Here is a 21103-nt window from a genome sequence, read left to right on the forward strand (position 1 = left end):
AGATAGTTGCATCGCTAACCTGCCTATTACAACACAAAACCTCATATCTTCACACTAGGGAAAGAAGAGAATGTTAGGGGAAGGTTGGAAAATCAAGCACAAAGACACAGGAGTGATGGAAGAAGGCAGTTAACACACACAGCACTTCACAGAACAAAGTGGAGGAGAACATCAATGCTGGGAGATGTTTGTGAAATCAGAAACAGTAAGGATCTGTGCACACGTTGCGGATTTGGCTGCGGATTCGCAGCAGTTTTCCATGCATTGTACAGTACCATGTAAACGTATGGAAATGCAAATCCGCAGTGCACATGCTGTGGAAAATACCGCGTGGAATCGCTGCAGTTTATTTTCCACAACATGTCAATTCTTTGTGCGGATTCCACAGCGTTTTACACCTGTTCCATAATTGGAATCCGCAGGTGTGAAAACGCATGTGAAATCCACACAAAAAACACGGTAAATCCACAGGTAATCCGCAGCTAAAATGCCCTGCGTTTTACCTGCGGATTTTTCAGAATCTGCACGGAAAAGTCCGCACACGAATCCGCAATGTGTGCACATACCCTTACATAGGTTGGAGGGAGGGGGCTGGGAGTTTACTGCAGACACACAATTTTTAATCATTTCAAAATGTGTATAAACTTTATCAGTTTAGAATCATCATAATTGTACAGGCCTGGCGAATCATGATTGCGAGATCATTTTTACATACTTAACCTTTTGACGGCAAAACAAAAAAAATGGCATTTTTTTATTTTAGCCACTTCACCTCAATTGGATTATTTTTCCTATTTTTGAGTACATTATATGGTTATATAACTGTTGTTATTCAAGACTGCAATTCATTCGATGGAAAAAATAAATAAAATAAAATGAAAGAGCAAAAAAGAAAATTGGCCCTTTCGGGAAGAGGTTGAAAAAAACAATAAAACAGTAAAGTGAACAAAGATTCAACATCTCCATAAATTGATATTGGATAACTAGCAAAGGACAAATGCAAATGTAAGTCAGCAAGTTTACCTAAAATTGAACTTGTCCAAAGAATTAGCCATATGTCTTGGATTTTTGGAGCATCTGTATAAATTCCTGTCGTTCATAGGAATAATATCAACATCACTGAAGATGAAGCAATTATAATCGTAATCTTTTATGGCCTCTGCATACCCAACATTCATCAGCTTTGCTCTGTTGAAAGTTGTATTTTTACTCTGTTTAAACCAAAAATATATTTGTCATATTTGTGCCATTATGTAACATGTAACAATACTAGTTAAATTAAGATAATACACAATATAATGCATAAAGTTCAGTTCAGAGTAGAAATCAATGTGCTGATGGGGCATCTACAACAGGGAATTATTAAAAATAACAACACTGAATTGCCAATTTATACCTTTGCAGAAGAAAAAAGGAACAATGCAACATTTATGTCTTGGAAAAGATGCTCGAGAATTATTAATGAACCCTTTCCCAACATATTACATACCAATACATCATATTTGGAACAGTTGTCTTTGATGCAAGAGCAGCATTTACAGAAACTGACAGTGGCATTCCAGGTGCCCATCAGTCCACTCCCCACCCCCAATGCCTTCGATGGGGTGTAATGACAGCCAGGAAATTACTGAAGGCCTCTGTGTCTGCCATTATGTAGATCCTGTCAAGATCAGTTTGTGGCTGGCTTTCATAAGGGACCATGATTTTTGCCATACTGTGGTTGTTCTGTCTCCGCCATCAAATTTGTTACCTCCAATTATCTGTTTGCATAATTTGCAGGTTTCTCAGTATTGATATATTCATACCTTTATCTGTAGTGTTTTGGCTCCCTCTAGCCGTCAAAGTCATGTTGACAGTTCTATTTTTCTGTTTTTGTATTTTCCATGTCTGATTCTCCTCCCCCCTTGCAATACATTATGGTAGCTAAGCCTCCATCTCCCTCCATTTTCTCTTCACTTCCTTCAGTCTGCTTTCAAGGAAAGACGCTTGTACTTCATCCCCTTTGTGATTGCATTGCCGGTATGTCTTTATGTTTTCTCTATATATTCCTGCTCTATATTAGCCTAGCCTAGCCAGTTGTACTCCTAGTTCAGTTACTAGCTTTCTAAATGTTATGCATAATGTACATCATGGGTAGTATGTATTTTTTCTATACCATGCACTGATTCTATGTATATCATTGTTAACAGTTTCACCGCATCAATATACCAATATACCACTACGTTTAATAAAGCACAGACTCAACCACAGTCTCCTTATTGGACTCCGGTATAGCGGTTTAGCTGCCTGTATAGCTACGTGGGCCTGTCTCATTTAGTGAGGACAGAACAGTGAAACGGCAGCCATCCAACTAGTGGGAATCAAGTCACCAGCTACACAGAGACTAAATACAGCTACAGCAATCTCTGCACAGCCAAGCACTTTCCCAAGACACCATGTCTCACAAATCACACAGGAAAAGATCTGTTACTTCCGTCTCCTCAAAGACAACATCTATCAGCAGCGTGGTAAATGCTGAAGCCGGCAAAATGCGAGTGAGCTTTGCTGACCAAGAGATGCAACTTAAATTAGAGAAGGCATGCGTGGACGCCGCCTTAAAATGTCTAGCGGCAAAAAAAGAAGCACCGCAGCCCTCTCTGAAGCAGAATCGCTGGAAGCTGCGCAAAATCCAAAGCTGCATAGCCAAAGCAGTATGTCAAGTCTGGAGTTTCCACTGCAAGACTCACCACAATGCACATCTCAGTATGTTAATGAACTTCCTGATCCAAACTATAACCCTGAACCAGTACCAAAACAAGAATACGACGTCTCCAGCGAAGTGAGCGAGAGTCGTCACGGGGCTCAGCTCCAGGACAGCAACAAACTCGAAAATGTGAGGCAAAACAACTCTGCTAATGACTACCTTGCCCCTCATCAGGTAATCTCATCAGGTAACCAATGTGGATCACACTGCTGACACACCGTACATCAGGCCGAAGCAATACGACACCGGCTGGCGCCACCCTGAGGACACTAACAGGTACAAACGCACCTCACATGACTATCAGGGCGACCCATCACCAGTATACTCTGCTGACAACCGGTTCACGACAGAATATGCCAAGTTCTTCACACGACGTGAACTGGTTGCCAAGGGACTCATGAAATTCACTTACCAAGCTGAAGGTTACAGAGCTTGGAAAGCTTCCTTCCAAAATGTCATAAGAGACTTGGGACTACAACACAGGGAAGAGATAGACCCGTTAGTCAAATACCTGGGAGAAGAGTTGGTCAAACACGCAGTAAGGATCAGAGACATTAATATAAACCGCCCTGAGACTGGCCTCAGAGAGATCTGGAAGAGGCTGGATGAGTGTTATGGCTCAGCAGAGGTAATAGAAAGAGCCTTGTTCAAAAGAATCGATGACTTCCCTAAAATTTCTAACAAAGGTCTCCAGAAACTTAAAGAACTAAGCGACCTACTAAAGGAAGTCCAAGTTGCCAAATACGAGGACGACCTACAGGGACATGCATTTCTCGACACAGCCAGAGGTGTTAACCCTATAGTCCAGAAGTTGCCCTACAATCTACAGGAGAGGTGGCTCACACATGGTTCCACGTACAAATACAAACACAGTGTTCCATTCCCTCCTGTCTCCATTTTTGTAGACTTTATACACCAGCGAGAATTAGAAACGATCCCAGCTTTGACTTTGCAATGCCATATGCCACACCATCACCACCTGCAAATCCACGCAGAACATCTGTAGCAGTACACAAGACATATGTTTCTTCTCCAGGTTCTAATTCCAGGTCTGCTGGCTGCTCCCAATCAGAGACAAAGGTGCAGGACCCTGACAAGCAGTGCCCACTTCATCAGAAGCCTCATCCTCTCCTGAAATGCAGAGCCTTCAGAGGAAAATTTATGCCAGATCGCAGAAGCTTCCTGAAAGAAAACGGTATCTGCTACAAGTGCTGCTCGTCCACAACTCATCTCGCCAAGGATTGCAAGTCAGTGTGAAATGCACAGAATGTGGCACCACAGACCATAACACTGCTCAACACCCTGGCCCAGCTCCATGGAGTACACAAAACACCCCAGCTGACAGTGAGCATGGCGGGGAGGAAAGGAACACTGATACAGCTACGCCAGAGATCACTTCACAATGTACAGAAGTCTGCAAAGGGACAATAGACAGTAGGTCCTGTTCAAAAATATGCCTCGTCAGAGAATACCCAAAAGGCCATAGAGACCAAGCTGTAAGACTGTATGCTATCTTGGATGATCAAAGTAATCGATTCTTGGCAAGATCAACATTCTTTGACCTATTCAACATCAAAGGGCCAAGCACTCCCTACTCCTTAAAGACGTGTGCAGGTACTGTGGCAACAGCAGGCAGGAAGGCTACTGACTACCAAATCGAGTCTTTAGACGGACAATTCTGCCTACTGCTACCTACGATCATCGAATGTAACCAGATCCCAGACAACAGATCTGAAATCCCTACGCCAGATGCGCAGGGAGTGCCCATAGTGCACCCATAGAGCACCCATAGTGAGTACCCCCTGGTCCTTAGTATGGTCCTTGGAAAGAATAAATCATGCGCCAGTTCTATGTACTGACCACACATATATTTATACATATAAATGAGATCTCCTTTGAGACATCTTTTTTCTAAGCTAAACAAGCCCAACTTTTCCAAAATACATATTTGGTATTGTCACATCCATTAAAATCTGATTTATCAAAAAGTAAAATTAATGCAACCAAAAAAAGAAAAAAACAGAATAACATTTTTCAGTTTCCATAACTCCGCAATGAAATGCAATAAGAAGCAATCAAAACAATGTAAGTACACAAAATGCTGCAATAAGAAGTGCTGAAAAAATAAAATATCAAAGGATGAACCATTGAGTCAAAGCATTTAAATGAGCATTGTTTCTAGAAAGTGATATGACCACATATTCTATTTCATTTTTTACATTTCTGGAAGCATTAACTCCTTCCCGACATATGCCATGGTCGACTGGCACTTACCAACATATGATTAGAGATGAGCAAATAAGATCAGGTCCCTCCTTATTTGGCAAGATATAGCACTTACCGACTAAGCTGCAGAGGGAACCTGGCTACATGGATCACTACTGCTGATCAGCTGTCTGGCGCCGCAGCTGCATGTGTCATGGCTGTTTCACAGTCACAACACATGCATGGAGAACCTAACAAACAGGCTCTCCATGCATGTGTTGGAACTTGTGACAGTGAAAGAACCGCAACACATGCAGCCAGATTTCCACTTTAAAATTGTTAGGCCTAATATTGGGTTGCAGCCATGAGGCCCAATTAGCTACTCCAAATCATTTGTGATAAAACTGTATTTTAGTGACAAATCATAAGGCCAGTTTTCCACTTCAAAATTGTTAGGGCTAATATTGGGGTGCAGCCACGAGGTTCAATTTGCTACTTCAAATCATTTGTGCTAAAACTGCGTTTTAGTGGCAAATAAGAAGGCCAGATTTACACTTAAAATCGTTAGGTATAACATTGTTGCTCAGGCACACTACCAAAGAAAATAAATGGCAGCTGACTGACAGCTGTGGGCCTAAGGTTGTGAAACAGCAGGTTACATGAGTGGGAAAAAGCAAGGTCGTGGTGGAAGGTAGAATAGGCTTGGTGTTTGATGTGTATGTGGGTTAGGTGTTAATGTAAATGAAAGCTCAATTGAGCAAATAACTCATTCTATCCAAAGACCACTGACAACATCTGTTATTGGCTGGGCTACTTGATTCCCTTTCTATGGCAGCAGCACATTGGTACACCTTGAAGATAATACTCTGAAAGAGCATGTGCTACAATGGATGGCAAGTGCTGCATCAAGTGGCCTCTCCTCCTCTTACTCCACCTTAACATCACACACAGTACAATCCCCAGAGGTGGCACCCCAATCGTCCTTGTTTCCCCCACGTCAAAAATTTTCAAACACCCAACTGACTGTAGAGAACCTCAGATGGTCCATTCAGCAGAGCTGTTGATACATTCTATTCCAACCACGACAAGCACTGCATCCTCAGCCCCAAACTGTAACGATCACGATTGTGCAGTTTGCAGGGGTGGAAAGGGTTACCTAGCCTGGATATTTTTTGAGACCGCAAAGGATGACTCGACATATGTTATCTGTGAAATTTGTAAAAAAAACTCAGTAGAGGAAAAAATTGCAATAATTTGACATCTACATGCATGACCTTGCACAGGTACGATCAACATGCCTTATTGTGGGAATCTTACTGCGCTAAAATGTGGACTACTTGGATGCCAACCACCGGCCATCCCATCAGCCCAATCTGCTGCTTCTTCCTCTTCTTCCACCATTCTAAGTCTTCTCACACAGGTCTCCAGCCCCAGATACTACAATTGTTTACCCACCACAGTCGGGGTGAGTAAGAGCCGGTCAAGCAGACATGAATGCGGCTTTTGTGTCACTTAGCACAAAACAGCTTTCTCAATCCACCATAACATCTCTGCCTGCACCTCACTCACAGTCAAGCAGTTTGTCCTGTTTTCCGTACCCCGTCCTCTCTCTGCAAAGCAGCAAGCCCTCTGTCCCTCAACTAAGAGCTTGAACTCCACCATGTCTAATCTGTTGGCCACAAAAATGCTGCCTTTCCTCCTGGTGGATACAGTTTCAGAAAGTTGATGTCCATCGCAGTTTCCCAGTACCAGTTGTCCAGTTGCCATTACTTCTCTAAGAAAGCTGGGTCTGCACTACATCATCATTTCGCCAAAAACATCACCCGTTCCTTGAAAAAATCTTAGTCTGTCAGAGTGCATTTCAACACTGAGGCCTAGACGAGCAGACATAGGCAGGTGCGTTACATTTCGTTGACTGTGCACCAGATGACTATGGTGGCTGTGGGGGCAGGCGGTCAAGGAGCTGCTCCACAAGTCTTTGAAACCCCAGGCTTGCGGGACAAACCTCTATATCTAACAGTTCCTCCACTGCTTCTGCCTCCTGCCCTCCTCTAGGGCCTCCAGCTGTGCCCTCAACCTCTCCCTTAATCAGACATGAGTCCCAACAGTACAGATAGAATCTCCTCCACCTTTGTACTGCGCAGTTATGACTCACTGCAATCAAGCAGTGTTTAAATTATTATGCCATGGAGGGAAGCCCACAGCTGTCACGGGATTTTTGGACTATCGGAGCTTTCACCCCAAACACACAAGAGAGGGGGTTCCGACTGGCCAATTCCTCAGGGCCAGACGTAACTGTACTCAGGACTCGGATTTCAAGAGGGAAGCGAAGGACCTTACGGCTAAATTCAAGTCCAGGTATTACCCCAAAAAATGTATTTCACGGGCCTATCAGAGGGCCAGTGGACAGTCACAAGACTCTCTATTGGTGGCCAATAGGAGAGTACCAGACAAATACGTGCGGTTCATCACGGGGTATCATACCCATTGGCCAGAGATGAGTAAGATCTTAAATAGTCACTGGAGGATCCTGGCCTCTGATCCACTTACCTCTCAGGTTATCAGTGTTCGACCTCTCATCACGGCTAAAAGGGCCCCTAATTTCAAGGACTTATTGACCCGGAGTCACTATAGGAGACCCACTAGGAGGCTCAATCGGGGTATGGTCTTGAGGGGTTCCTTCCCGTGTGGCGACTGCAGTATCTGCCCCTATATGCGCCCTGTCCGGGACTCATTTTGCAATCCTGTGGATCGAAAGGAGTATAAGTTGAGGGCTTACATTAATTGCAAATCTGCTCATGTGGTATATGCTCTGATCTGCCCGTGTCCTTGCATTTATGTAGGTCAAACCTCGCAAGAATTGCGACGAAGGATGCAGAGCCATTTATCCACCATCAACACGGCATCTGTGGACGTCAGAAAAGGCAAGACGCTGAGCACGGTTGCCGCACATTTTTTGCTCCATCATGGTGGCAGTTGTGCCAACATCAGGATGGTAGGCTTGGAGCAGATCAGATCTTCGGGCAGAGGTGGCTCCCTACACAAGCGGCTTTTACAAGTCGAGTCACGGTGGATTTATCTACTCAATTCCACAGCACCCCACGGTATCAATGAGGACCTGCATTTCACGGGCTTCCTGGGCTGAGGTGGTCATCAGGAGTACAGTTCTCCAGGACACTAAATTTGGTGATTGATTAGGGCTTTCATTGGATCTCCTGGGCTGTGGTGGTCGTGTGGAGAGTAGGTCTCCAGGACACTAAGTTGGCGGCTGACGCGATATTGTCTCTTTGGGCTATACAAGGTATTATAGACACTGCTCAGGATGGGTCAAATGGACGATTTATATCCCTGATCAGGATTGGATGGATCAAGAGCCGCTGATGGTGTGTCATCTGGAGGATGGGATTCACAGGCACGGCTGCGGCTTGCCTGAGACTATGCCACATATGGACTATGGGTGTGCTCACTGGGGCATTTTTTGAACTGTGTATAGCATAACAATTTCGTTACTGTTTACTTACAAAGTCTAAATCATTGTTTTTCCTCCGTACAGCTTGGTAGGAGCGGGTGGTAAGTATCCACATGCCGATTCCATTCGGCGCATTGAGTATCTCACGCTTTTCACATGTACCGCCTATCTACCAGTGACGCCAGTCCTATGCGTTTGCCCTCTCTCGCGTCCCCGGGGGGGGCCCTGCTGAGGTTGCGATGCGAACCGCTGGTTATTTCCGGCGCGTGCGCATTGGAACTCCGTGGGCAGAGACGTCTGCCCTTCCATCATCATTTCTATCGTCTGCGCAGGTGCGGGCTGTCTTTTCTCTCCTGACACGCCACTTCCGGTCCATGGCGGCGCACACGTGCGGGCGCCTTCTGACCACCGGCAGCTGCATATAAGGACACAGGTTTCTACAGGGTAAGCACTTCCCCCTGACGAAGCGGTCCGAGTAACCGCGACACGCGTTGGGTCCTCCCCCGTGTCGGTCCTGCTCCACTTGCGGCTGTGTGTTCTTACCGAAGGTGACTATATGGCTAGTGAGGCACCTAGCATGGTAGCCTAGGGGTCTGCTCAGAGTATGTGCCCAGGCATTATGATCCCTGTTTACATCTCACAGCATTATTAGATGTCTTTAGCGTTTATATACCCTACGTTCCAGTAGTTTGGACTCTCTAGGGGGTTTCATTTACGGGGTTGGGGTTCGTCGTCCTCCTTCTCCCTCCCCCCTCTGAGTTCACCGTGCGGGGCATTGGGGCATTGACCCTCTGGATGCCCGGTTCTTTATGATGCTATCCCAGGTGACATTACATGGTGCCTTATTGTGAACACAGCCGGTTCTATAGTCATATGTTTTATGCAGCATATTTATATATTCATTTGTGAGCATTTTGGACCTGACGGGGGGAGTTTTGTTGTATTGGTTTTAACTGTTTTTATTGTTGTGTTACCCATTAAAGTTGTTCTCTTTTGATACGTATCAGGTGGTGTGCGAACATTTGTGTAGTGGCTTCTTTTCTTTTTGTTTCTAGTAGTACTTTCCAGCCACTGGTTCTGCACCCCCACCCCCATGTTACATTTACATATATTCAGGAGTGCGCCAGCTGTTGTGCTATGTTATGTTGCTTGTTTCTAGGCATCATTTGATGTCTTTCTTGGGCTTGGCAGCACACGGTCTATAGTGACTCTTTTTTACTTATTGATTTTCTACGGTCTTTTTTATTCCGGTGGTCAGGTGGACGCGTGTTCCGGTGGCGTGCTATGGATTGGGAAGCCAGAGAGGCTGCATGGAGGGTCGCTGCCTCCGCCGCCTTCACGAATCACACCCCCAGTGGTCCGGAATCTGAATTCACGCGGGTTACTACACAGCTCATGGCGGCCCAGAAACAGGGGATCAAATTATTATGGAACATCAGGTGCTTGGAGGAGTACCTCAAATTGAATTTGGTACCCAGGGGTCTGAGGGTCTCCATCTTTCCCGCCTGGGAACCCTCGGACAGCTTCCGAATCACTTGGGAGGGGGGCCTTTTGCGGTGTTCGCAGATACTGATTAATCTCCTGATCACACATGATAGAGATCTGCTCAACCAGGTAAAATTGGAGATTAGAAGACTCGAGAATGACCTTAGCAAATTTGATGAGGCATCTCAAATCCAACCCTTCAGGGCCAAACTCAAAGAGGTCCTTGACAAATTCGACAGAGAAATTATGGACAAGAAGAGGTCTAAATTTCTAAGGGATAAATCTGATTTTGAGCGCAAGGCAGTTTTTCATTGGAGACATCAGGGAAATCAGCGACGGGACAGAAATGTCAAATCCCGTGCCAGTGAACCGGTGCAGAATTCTTCATCCCCTGATGGCCACTTGTCTAGTGATTTTTTATCCTCCGCAGAAAGCGAGCCAGACACAGGCTCAGGACCAGGCGTGGGCGGAGGAGACGTAGGCCTGTTCACGCGGATCACCAGGAACAGGAACCGCAGGCCAATGTCTTACAACCAACGGAGGAAGAATCACTAATGACCACACAGTTCACCAGTGAAGCCCGTGAGTATGATAGCTCTACTACTAACGATTCTCTCCAAATCATTAATCTGTCCAGTTATCCTCTCAGTACCATTGAGTTGTCGGTTCTCAAAAGGGGTCTGACCTTTTCGCCATCCCAGAAGATGGACAAGTTTACGTTGATCAAGGATTTGTTTCTCTTTTGTAGGAAAATCACGCTACAGGTCCTACACAATCAACCTAACTCTTCGTCAGGTCCTGATCGTATTGAGCAGGAAGTGTTTCGGGACCTTCTGGGCTTATTGGATGAAGGTGATTCTCCCAGAGGTAGGCCACGGTTTCCCCACAGAAATAGGTCCATGGTTTGTCCTTCTCTCTCCACTATTCCTGCGGTCAAGATTTTTTTCGAGCTGGTCAAGCAGGATATAGAGGCGTTATCTGGCAGACCTGTGGTTGGCGCCAATTTGACCAGCCAGGAGCATAAGGTCTTACTGGGTCTCAGCAACAATGATGAGTTCCTCATCAGAGAGGCAGACAAGGGGGGCAACATCGTCCTTTGGCCCCATCAGATGTATCTTGAGGAAGCACACGGGCAGCTAAACAATTCCCATTTCTATCGCAAACTGCCCTCTGACCCTACTGGGGTGTTTTCTGTCAAGTTGAGAGCGTTACTTGACAAGACTTTTGAGCTCGGAATTATTAATTATCATGAGAGGGATTTTATCTGGGTGGATCAACCCATTACACCAACGTTCTATATGGTACCTAAGATCCACAAGAGTACCACTAAACCCCCGGGTCGCCCAATAGTTTCCAGTAGGGGCAGTATGTGCGAAAGGGCATGTGGGTATATCGACTTTTTTTTGCAACCCCTAGTGACTGCGCTTTCATCCTACATAAGAGACTCTTCACACTTCATCAATGTCTATAAAGGGGTGGCACTGGATCCAGGTGACCTCATGGTCACCTGTGATGTAGAGTCACTCTATTCCAATATTAACCATGATGATGGGATGCGGGCCGTCCTCTCCTTTATTGACCAGCAGGTAGACTCGGACAGATTACACGACTCCTTTATTATTGATTTGCTAGATTTTGTATTGAGGCACAATTTTTTCTTATTTGACCGGGTGTTTTATTTACAGACCTCGGGTGTGGCCATGGGGGCTCGTTGCGCCCCCTCGTTTGCAAATCTTTTTTTGGGGTGGTGGGAAGCTACGTTTGTGTTCGTCTCTGACTTGTTTAAGAACAGAGTGCGACGGTGGTCACGCTTTATTGATGATGTTTTTTTCATTTGGTCAGGTTCCCCTGAGGAACTTTCCCAGTTTATGGGGTTCCTCAACAACAACTCGTGTAATATTTTTTTGACCTACCAGTTCTCTTCCATTGCAGTGAATTTTCTGGACCTGGAGGTTAGCTGCCGGGGAGGCTTGATCTCCACACGTCTCTATCGGAAGCCCACAGCTGTCACGGGATTTTTGGACTATCGGAGCTTTCACCCCAAACACACAAGAGAGGGGGTTCCGACTGGCCAATTCCTCAGGGCCAGACGTAACTGTACTCAGGACTCGGATTTCAAGAGGGAAGCGAAGGACCTTACGGCTAAATTCAAGTCCAGGTATTACCCCAAAAAATGTATTTCACGGGCCTATCAGAGGGCCAGTGGACAGTCACAAGACTCTCTATTGGTGGCCAATAGGAGAGTACCAGACAAATACGTGCGGTTCATCACGGGGTATCATACCCATTGGCCAGAGATGAGTAAGATCTTAAATAGTCACTGGAGGATCCTGGCCTCTGATCCACTTACCTCTCAGGTTATCAGTGTTCGACCTCTCATCACGGCTAAAAGGGCCCCTAATTTCAAGGACTTATTGACCCGGAGTCACTATAGGAGACCCACTAGGAGGCTCAATCGGGGTATGGTCTTGAGGGGTTCCTTCCCGTGTGGCGACTGCAGTATCTGCCCCTATATGCGCCCTGTCCGGGACTCATTTTGCAATCCTGTGGATCGAAAGGAGTATAAGTTGAGGGCTTACATTAATTGCAAATCTGCTCATGTGGTATATGCTCTGATCTGCCCGTGTCCTTGCATTTATGTAGGTCAAACCTCGCAAGAATTGCGACGAAGGATGCAGAGCCATTTATCCACCATCAACACGGCATCTGTGGACGTCAGAAAAGGCAAGACGCTGAGCACGGTTGCCGCACATTTTTTGCTCCATCATGGTGGCAGTTGTGCCAACATCAGGATGGTAGGCTTGGAGCAGATCAGATCTTCGGGCAGAGGTGGCTCCCTACACAAGCGGCTTTTACAAGTCGAGTCACGGTGGATTTATCTACTCAATTCCACAGCACCCCACGGTATCAATGAGGACCTGCATTTCACGGGCTTCCTGGGCTGAGGTGGTCATCAGGAGTACAGTTCTCCAGGACACTAAATTTGGTGATTGATTAGGGCTTTCATTGGATCTCCTGGGCTGTGGTGGTCGTGTGGAGAGTAGGTCTCCAGGACACTAAGTTGGCGGCTGACGCGATATTGTCTCTTTGGGCTATACAAGGTATTATAGACACTGCTCAGGATGGGTCAAATGGACGATTTATATCCCTGATCAGGATTGGATGGATCAAGAGCCGCTGATGGTGTGTCATCTGGAGGATGGGATTCACAGGCACGGCTGCGGCTTGCCTGAGACTATGCCACATATGGACTATGGGTGTGCTCACTGGGGCATTTTTTGAACTGTGTATAGCATAACAATTTCGTTACTGTTTACTTACAAAGTCTAAATCATTGTTTTTCCTCCGTACAGCTTGGTAGGAGCGGGTGGTAAGTATCCACATGCCGATTCCATTCGGCGCATTGAGTATCTCACGCTTTTCACATGTACCGCCTATCTACCAGTGACGCCAGTCCTATGCGTTTGCCCTCTCTCGCGTCCCCGGGGGGGGCCCTGCTGAGGTTGCGATGCGAACCGCTGGTTATTTCCGGCGCGTGCGCATTGGAACTCCGTGGGCAGAGACGTCTGCCCTTCCATCATCATTTCTATCGTCTGCGCAGGCGCGAGCTGTCTTTTCTCTCCTGACACGCCACTTCCGGTCCATGGCGGCGCACACGTGCGGGCGCCTTCTGACCACCGGCAGCTGCATATAAGGACACAGGTTTCTACAGGGTAAGCACTTCCCCCTGACGAAGCGGTCCGAGTAACCGCGACACGCGTTGGGTCCTCCCCCGTGTCGGTCCTGCTCCACTTGCGGCTGTGTGTTCTTACCGAAGGTGACTATATGGCTAGTGAGGCACCTAGCATGGTAGCCTAGGGGTCTGCTCAGAGTATGTGCCCAGGCATTATGATCCCTGTTTACATCTCACAGCATTATTAGATGTCTTTAGCGTTTATATACCCTACGTTCCAGTAGTTTGGACTCTCTAGGGGGTTTCATTTACGGGGTCGGGGTTCGTCGTCCTCCTTCTCCCTCCCCCCTCTGAGTTCACCGTGCGGGGCATTGGGGCATTGACCCTCTGGATGCCCGGTTCTTTATGATGCTATCCCAGGTGACATTACATGGTGCCTTATTGTGAACACAGCCGGTTCTATAGTCATATGTTTTATGCAGCATATTTATATATTCATTTGTGAGCATTTTGGACCTGACGGGGGGAGTTTTGTTGTATTGGTTTTAACTGTTTTTATTGTTGTGTTACCCATTAAAGTTGTTCTCTTTTGATACGTATCAGGTGGTGTGCGAACATTTGTGTAGTGGCTTCTTTTCTTTTTGTTTCTAGTAGTACTTTCCAGCCACTGGTTCTGCACCCCCACCCCCATGTTACATTTACATATATTCAGGAGTGCGCCAGCTGTTGTGCTATGTTATTATGCCATGGAGATCACCGTCACACAGCTCAAGAGTTATGGACAGGTATCCAGATCGAATTAGAGCAATGGCTGTCTCCACTAAACCTGAATCCAGGGATGTGCTATAACGGTGCAAACTTAGTGGTGGCTCTATGCCATTGCAACCTCACACATGTGCCTTGCATTGCTCACATCCTCAACCTCATGGTAACAGACAAATGTTAGTGAAGATGCAGGAACTGAGGAACAAATAGAGGAGGACAAGGTGATGGACGTGCAAAAGTCAGGCCATGAAGAAGATAATAATCCACTCTCTTTTGTTCGTGGTTGGTGGGAGGGGACGGAGTAAGCAACCTTGAGTGTTACTCCGCCTTCAACACACCATTGACATGGACATCATGGAAACGCCAGACACATTAGCCCCTTCTTGCTTCACCATCTTCAACATGATGCCCATATTCTTAGGGTTAGAAATAGTGCTGACTACTGGGTAGCCATTGTGTTGGATCGACGGTACAAGAGGAGTAAATTTACCCAAATTCTTGCCCCCCTGGAAAGGAATGCGTGCATGCTGGAGTATCGAAACATGTTTGTAGACAGTCTTAAGAGTGGTTTTCCCCAAGACAGAAGTGAGGTACACAGTATGCATCCCAGTTCTAGACATCCAACCTCGGGAACATCAAGGAGTCATCTTAAAAACATTAACAACAGCAGCAGTGTAAGTGGCATAGGTAATTTCTGTGAGTAAATTAACACATTTTTTACACCAGCACATGCACCAGCAGAACAGAGTACAAGTCTGACATGTTGTGAATAACCGGAGGGGATGGTGCAGGAGTATCTGGAGCTGAATATCAATGCCATCAGGGGATCTGGACCCTTTTGCATTTAGGTCTTCAAAAATGAAAGAGTGGTCTGAGCTCGTCTGTCAAGCCTGGGAGGTTTTGTCATGTCTGGCAGTCAACGTTCTCTCAGAAAGTGTTTGCAGCGCTGCTGGAGGTTTCCTGATGGATAAGCACAGCTGGCTGTCCCCTGAAAGTGTAGACCACCTAACTTTCATCAAAATGAACAAGTCATGGATCTCCAATGACTTCTGCACTCCAGTCGCAGATCTGCCAGACTAGGCGATGGTGTAGATTTGAGTGTTGAATGATTGCAGTCTGTGCCATCTTTGTGGTGTCTTCTGTGCCTGCTGTTGCTACTGCTGCTGATGTTACAAACAATATTTTGAAATGTCCCGATTCCAAGATGGGTTTCCATCTGTTGGGTTCCCTGTGGTCAAAAGTATAATGTTTATGGACAAACAGCGGCACCCATGAAACTTGAAGGTTTTATGCAAAAATTATACTTTTTATTAGTACAGTCATCACCGAGTGCTCATTAGCGTAAGAAAAATTGACGGACAATTTTAGTTAGGGTTAACGTTTCGACCAAGGCTGGTCTTTATCAAAACCACACTTTTAGTAAGGGATAGGGTGTGCCAAGCAGAGAATCAGTCCGGAGTGGGCGGAATCTGTAGAGGTCCAGGAGCGCTATGTCCGTCTCATTGGTGATGCATAAAACCTTCAAGTTTCATGTGTGCGGCTGTTTCTCCATAAACATTGTGACTTTTTGTTCAGCCTGCACCTTTTCGCTCCTCGATACAGATGCCTATTATAAGGTTTATTCTCTGTGGAAATTGATGCCATTTTAGTGGTGTGTCAAGGATGAACAGTCGCACTCAGAGTTCCTTTAACCCCTTTCTGCCATTGGACGTAATATTCCGTCCATGTGGGGTGGGCCTTAATTCCCAAGGACGGAATATTACGTCCAGCGCGATCGGCCGCGCTCACGGGGGGAGCGCCGCCGATCGCGGCCGGGTGTCAGCTGCTTATCGCAGCTGACATCCGGCACTATGTGCCAGGAGCGGTCACGGACCGCCCCTGGCACATTAACCCCCGGCACACCGCGATCAAAGATGATCGCGATGTGCCGGCGGTGCAGGGAAGCATCGCGCAGGGAGGGGGCTCCCTGCGGGCTTCCCTGAGACCCCCGCAGCAACGCGATGTGATCGCGTTGCTCCGGGGGTCTCCTACCTCCCTCCCTGCAGTAAGTCCCGGATCCAATATGGCCGCGGATCCGGGTCCTGCAGGGAGGGAGGTGGCTTACCAAGTGCCTGCTCAGAGCAGGCACTTGGTAACGCTGCACTGCTCTCAGACAGATCGGTGATCTGTCAGAGTGCTGTGCAAACTGGCAGATCACCGATCTGTATTGTCCCCCCCTGGGGCAAAGTAAAAAAGTAAAAAAAAAAATTTCCAAGTGTGTAAAAAAAAAAAAAAAAAAAAATCCTAAATAATGAAAAAAATATATATATATTATTCTCATAAATACATTTCTTTATCTAAATAAAAAAAACAAAACAATAAAAGTACACATATTTAGTATCTCCGCGTCCGTAACGACCCGACCTATAAAACTGGCCCACTAGTTAACCCCTTCAGTAAACACCGTAAGAAAAAAAAAAAAAAAACGAGGCAAAAAACAACGCTTTATTATCATACCGCCAAACATAAAGTGGAATAACACGCGATCAAAAAGACAGATATAAATAACCATGGTACCGCTGAAAGCGTCATCTTGTCCCGCAAAAAACAAGCCACCATACAGCGACAACAACAAAAAAATAAAAAAGTTATAGTCCTCAGAATAAAGCGATGCAAAAATAATTATTTTTTTCTATAAAATAGTTTTTATCGTATAAAAGCGCCAAAACATAAAAAAATGATATAAATGAGGTGTCGCTGTAATCGTACTGACCCGAAGAATAAAACTGCTTTATCAATTTTACCAAACGCGGAACGGTATAAACGCCTCCCCCAAAAGAAATTCATGAATAGCTGGTTTTTGGTCATTCTGCCTCACAAAAATCGGAATAAAAAGCGATCAAAAAATGTCACGTGCCCGAAAATGTTACCAATAAAAACGTCAACTCGTCCCGCAAAAAACAAGACCTCACATGACTCTGTGGACTCAAATATGGAAAAATTATAGCTCTCAAAATGTGGTAACGCAAAAAATATTTTTTGCAATAAAAAGCGTCTTTCAATGTGTGACGGCTGCCAATCATAAAAATCCGCTAAAAAACCCGCTATAAAAGTAAATGAAAAAAATGTATTTATTTCCATTTTCCCATTAGGGTTAGGGCTAGGGTTAGGGTTAGGGCTAGGGTTAGGGTTAGGGCTAGGGTTAGGGCTAGGGTTAGGGTTAGGGCTAGGGCTAGGGCTAGGGTTAGGGCTAGGATTAGGGTTAGGGCTAGGGTTAGGGTTAGGGCTAGGGCTAGGGTTAGGGCTAGGGCTAGGGTTAGGGCTAGGGTTAGGGCTAGGGTTAGGGTTGGGACTAGGGTTAAGGTTAGGGTTAGGGCTAGGGCTAGGGTTAGGGTTAGGGTTAGGGTTGGGGCTAGGGTTAGGGCTAGGGTAAGGGCTAGGGTTAGGGTTAAGGCTACAGTTAGGGTTGGGGCTAAAGTTAGGGTTAGGGTTTGGATTACATTTGCGATTGGGATTAGGATTACGGGTGTGTCTGGGTTAGAGATGTGGTTAGGGTTACCGTTGGGATTAGGGTTAGGGGTGTGTTTGGATTAGGGTTTCAGTTATAATTGGGGGGTTTCCACTATTTAGGCACATCAGGGGGATCTCCAAACGCGACATGGCGACCGATCTCAATTCCATCCAATTCTGCATTGAAAAAGTAAAACAGTGCTCCTTCCCTTCCGAGCTCTCCCGTGTGCCCAAACAGGAGTTTACCCCAACATATGGGGTATCAGCGTACTCAGGACAAATTGGACAACAACTTTTGGGGTCCAATTTCTCCTGGTACCCTTGGGAAAATACAAAACTGGGGGCTAAAAAATAATTTTTGTGGGAAAAAAAGAGATTTTTTATTTTCACGGCTCTGCGTTATAAACTGTAGTGAAACACTTGGGGGCTCAAAGTTCTCACAACACATCTAGATAAGTTCGTGGGGGGGTCTAGTTTCCAACATGGGGTCACTTGTGGGGGTTTCTACTGTTTAGGTATATTAGGGGCTCTGCAAACGCAATGTGACGCCTGCAGACCATTCCATTTAAGTCTGCATTCCAAATGGCGCTCCTTCCCTTCCGAGCCCTCCCATGCGCCCAAACGCTGGTTCACCCCACATATGGGGTATCAACGCACTCAGGACAAATTGGACAACAACTTTTGGGGTCCAATTTCTCCTTTTACCCTCGAGAAAATACAAAACTGGGGGCTAAAAAATAATTTTGAGGTGAAATTTTTTATTTTATTTTCACGGCTCTGCGTTATAAACTGTAGTGAAATACTTGGGGGCTCAAAGTTCTCACAACACATCTAAATAAGTTCCTTGGGGGGTCTAGTTTCCAATATGGGGTCACTTGTGGGGGGTTTCTACTGTTTAGGTACATTAGGGGCTCTGCAAACACAATGTGACGCCTGCAGACCATTCCATCTAAGTCTGTATTCCAAATGGCTCTCCTTCCCTTCCGAGCCCTCCCATGCGCCCAAACGCTGGTTCTCCCCCACATATAGGGTATCAGCGCACTCAGGACAAATTGCACAACAACTTTTGGGGTCCAATTTCTCCTGTTACCCTCAGGAAAATACAAAACTGGGGGCTAAAAAATTATTTTTGTGGGAAAAAAATTTTGTTTTATTTTTACGGCTCTGCATTATAAACTTCTGTGAAGCTCTTATTGGGTCAAAGTGCTCACCACACATCTAGATAAGTTCCTTAGGGGGTCTACTTTTCAAAATGGTGTCACTTGTGGGGGGTTTCAATGTTTAGGTACATCAGTGGCTCTCCAAACGCAACATGGCGTCCAATCTCAATTCCTGTCAATTTTGCATTGAAAGGTCAAACGGCGCTCCTTCCCTTCCGAGCTCTCCCATGCGCCCAAACAATGGTTTACCCCCACATATGGGGTATCAGAGTACTCAGGACAAATTGTGCCACAACTTTTGTGGTCCAATTTCTTCTCTTACCATTGGGAAAATAAAAAATTGGGGGCGAAAAGATAATTTTTGTGAAAAAAAAAAGATTTTTTATTTTTACGGTTCTGCATTATAAACTTCTGTGAAGCACTTGGTGGGTCAAAGTGCTCACCACACCTCTAGATAAGTTCCTTAGGGGGTCTACTTTCCAAAATGGTGTCACTTGTGGGGGGTTTCAATGTTTAGGCACATCAGTGGCTCTCCAAACGCAACATGGCGTCTCATCTCAATTCCTGTCAATTTTGCATTGAAAGGTCAAACGGCGCTCCTTCCCTTCCGAGCTCTCCCATGCGCCCAAACAATGGTTTACCCCCACATATGGGGTATCAGAGTACTCAGGACAAATTGTGCCACAACTTTTGTGGTCCAATTTCTTCTCTTACCATTGGGAAAATAAAAAATTTGGGGCGAAAAGATAATGTTTGTGAAAAAAAATGATTTTTTATTTTTACGGTTCTGCATTATTAACTTCTGTGAAGCACTTGGTGGGTCAAAGTGCTCACCACACCTCTAGATAAGTTCCTTAGGGGGTCTACTTTCCAAAATGGTGTCACTTGTGGGAGGTTTCAATGTTTAGGCACATCAGTGGCTCTCCAAACGCAACATGGCGTCCCATCTCAATTCCAGTCAACTTTGCATTGAAAAGTCAAATGGCGCTCCTTCCCTTCCGAGCTCTGCCATGCGCACAAACTGTGGTTAACCCCCACATATGGGGTATCAGCGTACTCAGGACAAATTGTACAACATCTTTTGGGGTCCATTTTCTCCTGTTACCCTTGGCAAAATAAAACAAATTGGAGCTGAAGTAAATTTTTTGTGAAAAAAAGTTAAATGTTAATTTTTATTTAAACATTCCAAAAATTCCTGTGAAGCACCTGAAGGGTTAATAAACTTCTTGAATGTGGTTTTGAGAACCTTGAGGGGTGCAGTTTTTAGAATGGTGTCACACTTGGGTATTTTCTATCATATAGACCCCTCAAAATGACTTCAAATGAGATGTGGTCCCTAAAATAAAATGGTGTTGTAAAAATGAGAAATTGCTGGTCAACTTTTAACCCTTATAACTCCCTAACAAAAAAAAATTTTTGGTTCCAAAATTGTGCTGATGTAAAGTAGACATGTGGGAAATGTTACTTATTAAGTATTTTGTGTGACATATCTCTGTGATTTAATTGCATAAAAATTCAAAGTTGGAAAATTGCGAAATTTTCAAAATTTTCGCCAAATTTCCGTTTTTTTCACAAATAAACGCAGGTAATATCAAATACGTTTTACCACTATCATGAAGTACAATATGTCACGAGAAAACAATGTCAGAATCACCGGGATCCGTTGAAGCGTTCCAGAGTTATAACCTCATAAAGGGACAGTGGTCAGAATTGTAAAAATTGACCCGGTCCATAACGTGCAAACCACCCTTGGGGGTAAAGGGGTTAAATTGCAAAGAATGTGGCTTTTTATTTTCAAAACACCAAAATTAAACGGTTCACCGCAGTGGTATAAGGTAACGTTTCGACCCGCTGGGTCTTTATCAAACCTTACTCATAATAGAAAAACAAGAGGATAAGATGTTCTCATGTGAAGTGCTGGAGTCCCGTTACCACTGTGGTGAACCGTTTAATTTTGGTGTTTTGAAAATAAAATGCCACATTCGTTGCAATTGAAAGGAACTCTGAGAGCGACTGTTCATTCTTGGGACTACATTTTGGTGGAATAACTCCACGTTCAGTCAGCACCACCATAGCAAGAATGCGCGTCTTTCTCTTCTCTACTTTAGTGGTGT

General features: G+C 45.3%; 1 protein-coding gene across 2 annotated transcripts in view; it reads right to left on the minus strand.

Annotated features, from left to right (window-relative positions):
* LOC138651152 (beta-1,4-galactosyltransferase 1-like) overlaps nt 1-21103 on the minus strand; it is a 279802-nt gene that overhangs the window by 110286 nt on the left and 148413 nt on the right. For both annotated transcript variants that reach the window (XM_069741180.1, XM_069741172.1), the window contains one exon: nt 1024-1211. In XM_069741180.1, the coding sequence (XP_069597281.1) occupies nt 1024-1211 (188 nt within the window). The remainder of the gene's footprint in view (nt 1-1023; nt 1212-21103) is intronic.

This window comes from Ranitomeya imitator, chromosome 1, assembly GCF_032444005.1.
Source record: "Ranitomeya imitator isolate aRanImi1 chromosome 1, aRanImi1.pri, whole genome shotgun sequence".
NCBI lineage: Eukaryota > Metazoa > Chordata > Amphibia > Anura > Dendrobatidae > Ranitomeya > Ranitomeya imitator.